This window comes from Peromyscus maniculatus, chromosome 1 (assembly GCF_049852395.1).
Source record: "Peromyscus maniculatus bairdii isolate BWxNUB_F1_BW_parent chromosome 1, HU_Pman_BW_mat_3.1, whole genome shotgun sequence".
Lineage (NCBI taxonomy): Eukaryota > Metazoa > Chordata > Mammalia > Rodentia > Cricetidae > Peromyscus > Peromyscus maniculatus.
Genome location: NC_134852.1, coordinates 81257182 through 81265237, shown reverse-complemented (window position 1 = coordinate 81265237; position 8056 = coordinate 81257182). Strand labels below are relative to the sequence as shown.

The 8056-nt window shown below is 54.0% G+C and overlaps 1 protein-coding gene across 1 annotated transcript; it reads right to left on the bottom strand.

The window, feature by feature from the left end:
• Positions 1–375: 375 nt before the first annotated feature.
• LOC143267367 (uncharacterized) lies at positions 376–6295 on the bottom strand. The gene is made up of 2 exons (XM_076544921.1): positions 3510–6295; positions 376–3153 (listed from the first exon to the last, which is right to left on the bottom strand). Exons 1-2 carry the CDS (start codon positions 4670–4672, stop codon positions 2778–2780), a joined length of 1539 nt encoding a protein of 512 aa, XP_076401036.1. The 5' UTR covers positions 4673–6295; the 3' UTR covers positions 376–2777.
• Between the last annotated feature and the right edge of the window lie 1761 nt (positions 6296–8056).

Sequence of the window (8056 nt, the reverse complement as noted above, 5' to 3'; positions counted from 1 at the left end):
TGCCTGGCTCTGCCTCCCGAGTGCTGGGATTAAAGATGTGCGCCACCACCCCCCGGCTCATCTTTTGTTGTCAGTTTTCATTTTTAGAATGCAATTAGTTCTTTGAGAATTTTGTGCATGCACAGAATGTATTTGCATCATATTCATCCCTTACTCCTTCCTCTAACTTCTCCCAGACCTTCCCCCACCTTTCCATCCCTTCCAGTTTCATATCCTCTTTTTAGTATATAAAACCCAAATTAGTCTAATTTGCACTGTTTGTATACTCCAGGATATGGAGCCAGCTCCTGGAGACGGTCAACCTACTGAAAGACCCCCAAAGGCAGTCTTCCCTCTGGAGAGACCCTTGCCCAGAGATCACACCGAGACCACAAGTCAGATGCAAACAGCAAGAGGCTTTATTCAGGAACACAGGTACCCGGGGCAACACAGTCCCTCAAGAGGCTCAAGAGACTGGCGCGCCCACGGGCTGGAGTGGAGGGTTTTTATAGGGTCTGGCAGCAGGAGCACGAGGAGCATGGTTTACAGGGTTCTGATTGGACGATTCAAATGAGGCCAGGTTCAAACTCAGGACAGTTCGTGGTTTTTCCCCGAGCTCGACACGCCTGTTGACTTGGTTACAAGTTGTTTTTCTGACCTATAGTACCCTGTTCTGGGGCCAGGTGGCCGACCGTAGATACCCCGTGCTTTTCAGACCTTGCTCGAAATGGCGTTAGGCTAAGCTAGTATGCTGGGGTCTTTCATTCCCCCATTTTCTTATCTCAGGGAATGGAATCCTCCATTCATGGGGAAGAATAGGGATGTGGCTCCATTTCCACATGGTTGAGTCGTTGGTATTGTTGGGTCAATACCAAGGTCTGAACAATAGAAACACGTTCCCTGATAAATTGGACAAGTCTGTTTAGGATGCAGGGCCCGAGCGTCAGAAGGAGCAATAAAATCAGAAGGGGCCCTATAAGGGTGGAGATGAGGGTGGTGAGCCAGGGGGACCTTCCAAACCATCCTTCAAACCACCCCTGCTGTTCTTTAAAGAGTTTTTGTCTTTGTTCTAATCTCTTTCTTAATTTAGCCATGCTATCTCTCACCACCCCAGTATGATCCGCATAGAAGCAACATTCTTCTCTAAGGGCAGCACATAACCCCCCCTCCTGCAGGAAGAGGAGGTCTAATCCCCTCCGGTTCTGCAGAACTACCTCAGACAGGGAGGTGAGTGACTTTTCCAAGGCACTCACGGATTCCTCCAGTGCCTGGATATCGGTATGCATGGCAACCTGGAGTTGTCTGAACTGGTTGGTTTCCATGAGGGCAATGGTACCTGTGCCTATTCCGGTGGCGATTCCTCCCATAGTTAATCCACCTAGTATTAGGGCCAGGGTTAGCGAGACTGGCTCCCTTTTTATACGGGGGACCCCTGTTTCATATCGGGCATAGATATCTTCAGGTGTATGGTAGACTATCCTGGGGTACAGTTCTATGAGCACACAATAATCGGCCGTGTTAGCTAGTATTGAGGGGGAGAGGCATGGTGTAAGTTCAGTGCTACAGGCCCAGTAAGTCCCGTTGGGAGCCACGAGATAATGGGGTCCTGGAACAAGTACCTGGGTGCGATTACACAGGTGTTGGTGGGTGTAGGGTACTGTCCCCAGACATAGTCCTTGTTCTGACACCTCGGAGATTGTGAGCTTATGCTGAGGTGTCGAGGCACATCCTGACGGGGGGGAAGAAGAATTGAAGCTTCCGACTACGGCCACCCCCTCATAATAGGGAGGTGTGGAAACTAGGCATAACCAGCACTCCTGAGTCCGATTTGGGTTGGTAACATTGAGGGCTGAGTAAGCGCCCTCTATAAGATTCAATAGCCGGTCTCCCGTACCGGGTCTGGGTGGCTGGAGGGTGACTGGGGTTACAGCGGCATTCGGAGCCGTGCTTGGGCGAATGGCCGAATTGGGTCGGGGGGTAGCCCTCGGGGGTGCCAGAGCGGGTAAAGAGGGACGCTTTTGGTCAGAGAGAACCTGGTTGGGACCTATAAAGGCGGAGGGCTCCGTGATTTTAAGCTTAATCGTAAACACGACTCCCTGGTCCCGTCCTGTCATGTAAAGTCTAAGTCCCCATGTTTTACCTTTAATCCAGTCTTGTGTGATCTCCCTTCCCTTCTGAGTGAAAGATATATTCAGGGGGTTGCAGGTGAAATTTACACAGGGACCCCCCCCCCTTCCAGTAAGTGTTATCTCTTCCTGACGCGACAGTCCCCCAACAACGTCCTTGGGTAAGGGGACGCCATGAGTGGCTTTCTCCTTGGGTAGCCCTTTTTACCCTAATGAGGTCCCAAGTGGATGAAGGCTTCCAATAGGTATTACCAGTTGTTTCACATCCCCATGCTTTACAGAAGTAACTTTCATAACCCCCACATTGTCTAATCATCTTTCTGTCCCTACCATCCCGGGGGCAGACGTAGAAGGATAGTTGTGACAGGGCTGCCCTGGCTTCAGGGTGACCACATCCGTATCTCCCGTCACTACATTTGCAAGTTCCCTTACCATCCTGACAGACGTCTGGTGCTCTGGGGTTCATGGGGTCAGTGGTAGGGATGTCCCAGTCCTCTGACCCTGCTGCTAATTGGCAGAGATCTGGATGCAAGTTAGGCCACCATGTAAAGGGGGTGTGAAGGGCGGTCGTTTGCCAGACTGTCTCCCTAGTTTGTGAGATGACCTGCCAAGTGAGCCTCTTAACTAGGTGCGGGCTCTCTGCCGCCCTAGTCCCCTGGGGGTAGGCAGAGATTAAGAGGAGGGGGAGGAAGAGGAGCCGCGGGCCAACCTTATTTTTAAGGGGTTTCGTGTGCGGCGCACTGTCCATGTTGACTTTCTGGATCCTGCTGGGTCGGGTTCCCTGGCAGCCTTCACATGAGAGGCGTGGATCCATGCAGCAATCCAGCAATCCCGTCGACCTTGAGTGCAGTGGGGGTGGTCAGCAAGACAGTGTAGGGCCCCTTCCACCGTGATTCCAGGTTCTTGGTCTGGTGTCGTCAGACCCAAACGGAGTCCCCGATCTGGAAGGGGTGGGGCACCACCGGCTTGTCTAGCTGCTCCTGATAAGCCTTGGCCAGGGGCTTCCAGATCTCCCTCTGCACCAACTGGAGGGCTTGAAGATGTGCCTCTAAAGTAGGGGCGGTGGCAAAAGAGGAAATATCAGGATGGAGAAAGTTTACAACAGGAGGTGGGGCCCCATATATGATCTCAAAAGGGGTTAGGCCGTGTGGGCCAGGAGTATTTCGGGCTCGATAGAGAGCCAAGGGAAGTAGGAGCACCCAATCTCTAGTGCCAGTTGCAAGCGTTAATTTGGTTAAAGTCTCTTTGATTGTTCTATTAGCTCGTTCTACCTGTCCTGAGCTCTGGGGGCGGTATGCACAATGGAGTTTCCAATCAACCCCCAATAGTTTGGCCACCTTCTGACTTACCTGGTAGACGAAGGCAGGCCCGTTATCCAACCCCAATATTTGAGGCATCCCATACCTGGGGAAGATCTCTTCCAACAGTTCCTTCGTTACCACGTTAGCCGTCTCATTCTTGGTTGGAAATGCCTCGATCCATCCAGAAAAGGTGTCCACGAAGACCAGGAGGTACCGGTACCCGTAGAGTCTGGGTTTTACTTCTGTAAAGTCTATTTCCCAATGAACACCAGGACGATGGCCTCTTTGGCGGGCCCCCTTGTTTAGATGAACCTTTCCTGCGTTGACTTGAACACAGGCTGGGCAGGTAGAAGTTACCTGCTGGAGTACCTGATCCTGGTTCAGCAGCACTGTCCAGGTGTTTTCTCTGTCTAATAGGGTCTTCATTTTGTTTTTGCTCAAATGGGTCAATGCATGGAGGAATCTCAGCATATATCGGGTATGGGAGGTTGGCATGACCATCCGGTCCCCTAGTATATATGCCTGTCTTCTTTGTTCCCAGTCCGCCCCCATTTTCTTTGCTAGCTCATGGTCTTCTGGGCTATATGGCACGGGGTCTCTCTCAGGCTGTGGTTCTTGTATAGCCATCAACTGGCTGTTTCCTGCTGGCTGGGAAGCCACTGTTCGGGCAGTCAGATCTGCCAGCCGATTCCCTCTGGCTACCGCAGAGTCATCCTTTTGATGCCCCGGGCAGTGGACAATACTGAGTTGGAGCGGGAGGAACAGGGCCTTTAGGAGGTCTAGGATCTCTTTTTTGTTTTTGATTTCCTTACCCGCGGACGTCAGCAGGCCTCTTCGTCTGTAGATTTCCCCGTGGACATGTGCAGTGGCGAAGGCATATCTGCTGTCAGTATAAACTGTGAGCTTCTTACCTTCTGCCATCCGGAGAGCTTGGGTGAGCGCAATCAGTTCTGTGCGCTGGGCCGATGTCCCGGGCGGGAGCGACGATGCCCATACCACTTCCGATTCAGTGGTTATAGCTGCCCCGGCTCTGCGTTCCCCCTCCTCCAGGAAACTGCTCCCATCCGTGTACCAGACAGCGTCTGGATCCTTAAGCGGCTGATCTGTCAGATCAGGGCGGGTGCCATGTGCTTCAGCTAGAATCTGGAGGCAGTCATGCTTCTCGGAGGGGCTAGGCAGTGGCAGCAAGGTAGCTGGGTTAAGGGAAACTGTCGGCCCGAAATTTACCCGATCTGAGTCCAGTAGTAAGGCCTGATAGTAAGTCATTCTGGCGTTAGAAAGCCATCTGTCCGGTGGTTGTCAGACCAAGGCCTCCACTGCATGGGAGGCCAGCACAGTCAATGGTTGTCCCAGAGTCAGTTTTCCGGCATCTTTGAGTAATACGGCAATGGCTGCCACCATGCGGAGGCATGGAGGCCATCCTGTAGCCACCGGGTCCAATTTCTTGGACAAGTACGCTACAGGTCTCCTCCAAGGTCCCAGTCTTTGCACCAGTACCCCCTTGGCAACACCTGAGTTCTCATCCACAAACAGCTCAAAGGGCTTGGTTAGATCTGGCAGACCCAGAGCCGGGGCCTCGAGTAAGGCCTTTTTGATCTGTTGAAACGCTTTCTGATGTTTCTTCTCCCATTGGAACATGGTCCCTGGTTTAGTGAGGGGGTATAATGGGGCTGCCAGTTCAGCAAAGCCAGGAATCCAAAGGCGGCAGTACCCAGCCGTACCCAGGAATTCTCGAACTTGGCGGGGGTTCCGAGGAGGGGGGATGGAGATTGTCTCCTTCCTTGCTTCTGTTAACCATCTTTGCCCCCCGCTCAGGGTGTAGCCTAGGTAGGTGACCTTGTCTCAGCATACTTGGGCCTTTTTGGCTGAGGCTCTATAGCCCTTCTGCCCAAGTCTGGCCAGTAAGGCTCGAGTGCCCTCCATGTACTCGGTTCGACTCCTGGCCGCCAGGAGTAGATCATCCACGTACTGGAGCAGAGTCAGGGTTGGGTGTTCGACCCGGAATCCGGCCAGATCTGCATGTAGGGCCTCATCAAAGAGGGTTGGGCTATTCTTGAAGCCCTGAGGTAGCCGGGTCCAGGTTAATTGTCCCGAGAGCCCTTTTTCTGGGTCCCTCCATTCAAAAGCGAATAGCAGTTGACTTTGAGGGTGCAGTTTTAAACAAAAGAAGGCATCCTTCAGGTCTAGCACAGTGTACCAGACGTGGGTCGGTGGGAGGGTGCTCAGAAGGTTATAGGGGTTAGGCACCGTGGGGTGTATGTCCTCCACCCGCTTATTGACCTCTCTCAAGTCCTGGACCGGCCTGTAGTCTCCTGTCCCTGGTTTCTTAACAGGCAAGAGAGGGGTGTTCCAAGGTGATTGGCAGGGCTTTAACACCCCTTGGTCCAGGAGCCTCCGGATATGGGGCTTGATCCCCTCATGAGCTTCCCGTGACATTGGGTATTGTCTGATTGAAACGGGAGTCGCGGAGGCCTTTAGTGAGATCATCAGCGGCGGCTGATCTCGTGCCAGCCCCAAGCTCCCAGTCTCTGCCCAGGCCTGAGGAAACTCTCTCAGCCAGTTCTGTAGCTCCTCAGGTGATTTCTCCGGGGGTTCTGCCTCAAACAAACGGTATTCTTCCTCTAAACTGAGGGCAAGGATTTGTAGGGGGTCTCCTTTAGGACCCGTGACTCTTGGTCCCTTCTCATCAAAGTAGATTTGCGCTTTCAATTTGGTTAATAGGTCCCGTCCTAACAGCGGATGGGGGCATTCAGGTATATGCAGGAAGGAGTGAGTTACTTGCCCTGATGCCAGTTGGACCTTTCTCTCGGCAGTCCAGTAATACCTCTTGTTTCCAGTTGCCCCCTGCACCAGTGCAGAATGCCGGCTAAGAGGCACTCCGGCATGGGTTAGGACTGAATGTTCGGCACCAGTATCAACCAGGAAGGTCACGGGCTGCCCCCCGATCTTGAGGGTTATCCTAGGCTCAGGGGGGGGGGCTCCTGGCCTCGACTCCCCTAGTCCTCTAGATTAAGGAGGTCCACGGTTTTGGGCTTGGGTCAGCGGGGTCCTTGTGGCTTCTTGGGGCAGTCTCGGGCCCAGTGTCCCTTCTCCTTACAGTAAGCACATTGATCTTTCTCAAGGGGTGGCCTCCTTCGCTCTCCCGACCTATCTCCCTCTCTCCGCTGTCCCTGAGACACAACGGCGGCCAAAACCTTTTTCATTTCCCTATGCTGTTTCTTGTCCCTTTCCTCTTGTTTCTGCCATCTCCTTTCCTCACGCTCCTCAGGAGTTTCTCTCTTATTGAACACTTTCTCTGCTTCCTTCAATAAATCTGGCAAACCTAGCGCCTGCAAACTTCCCAACCGCTGCAATTTGGTTCGGGTATCTGAGCTAGACTGGTATATAAATGACAGGATGACACCTGGTGCTTGCCCTGGGTCTTCTGGATCATACGGAGTGTACATCCTATAAGCCTCCTTCAGTCTCTCTAAAAATGCAGCGGGTGATTCTTCCTTTCCCTGTATCACGTTCCTTACCTGAGCCAAATTGGTAGGCCTTCTGGCGGCCGCTCGGAGACCCGCTAAGAGCAACTGGTGATAGAGACGTAGATGCTCCCTACCTTCAGGTGTATTGAAGTCCCAGTCTGGGCGGGTCAAGGGAAAAGCTGCATCGATGATATTTGGGAGTTGGGTTGGCCTCCCGTCATCGCCCAGAACCTGCTTCCGGGCCTCCAGGAAAACTCTCTGCTTTTCCTCTACTGTTAAGAGGGTCTGCAAGAGCTGCTGACAGTCATCCCAAGTCGGCCTGTGAGTCACTAGGATGGACTCAATTATCCCGGTCAAGGCAACAGGATCCCTGGAGAACGGGGGATTATGTTGTTTCCAATTATAAAGGTCTGAGGCAGAAAAGGGCCAATGTTGTAACTGATGGTTGGGCCCTTCCCGAAGCGGGAAGGCTTTGGACTCAGTGGGGGGGCCGGCTTGGCGGCCCCTGAGGCGGCCCGCGATGGGGGACTGGACTGTTTCTTTTTCTTCCTCCGAGTCCCCAGTGAGCGGGGTCATCACGGGGGGGGGGGGGGGGGGGGGAACGGCCGCCGGGGAGGTCGCAGCCGGCGTCACGACTAGGGCCGCCGCGGGCACAGCCGCCGGGGCCGCGGCCGCCGCGGGGGGGTGGGGGCAGCCGCCGGGGCCGCGGCCGGCACGGGGGGGGGGGGCAGCCGCCGGGGCCGCGGGTGACGCTGGGGGGGTCGGCTGGTAGGGCGGCGGTTCATTTACCAGCAGGTCTACGAGAGGAGAGTTAGGGTCAGGGGGAAGGACAGGGGGCTTGGAAGGCTCCCTGTGGGGAAGGACTGGGTAGAGAGAAGAAAGGGGGTTAGGAGGCGCCGAAGGCTGGGGAGTGAGAGGGGGTTGTGGGAGGAAGGGCTTGACCCAGGGGAATGGGTTTTCAACCAGGGATCTCCAAATGGCGATGTAGGGAACCTGGTCTGGATGCCCATGGGGGCTGGGGGCAAACACCTTCCTCTCAACCTGTGAAATGAGAGAGAGATTAAATGACCCTTCCCGTGGCCATCCTACATTCATCATGACCCATTCGGCCTCACAGCGAGTCATCCATTTATTTTTCTTGATGACTACACCTTCATTGCTCCCCCGGCCTTTGACGTCCGAC

Bases quoted from the DNA above. Each gene is read 5' to 3' on its own strand.
- LOC143267367 (XM_076544921.1), bottom strand. From the start codon at position 4,672: ATGACTTACTATCAGGCCTTACTACTGGACTCAGATCGGGTAAATTTC. The intron at 3,154-3,509 runs GTATGGGATGCC...CCCCTACTTTAG, and splicing joins TTGGAAGAGATCTTCCCCAG to AGGCACATCTTCAAGCCCTC.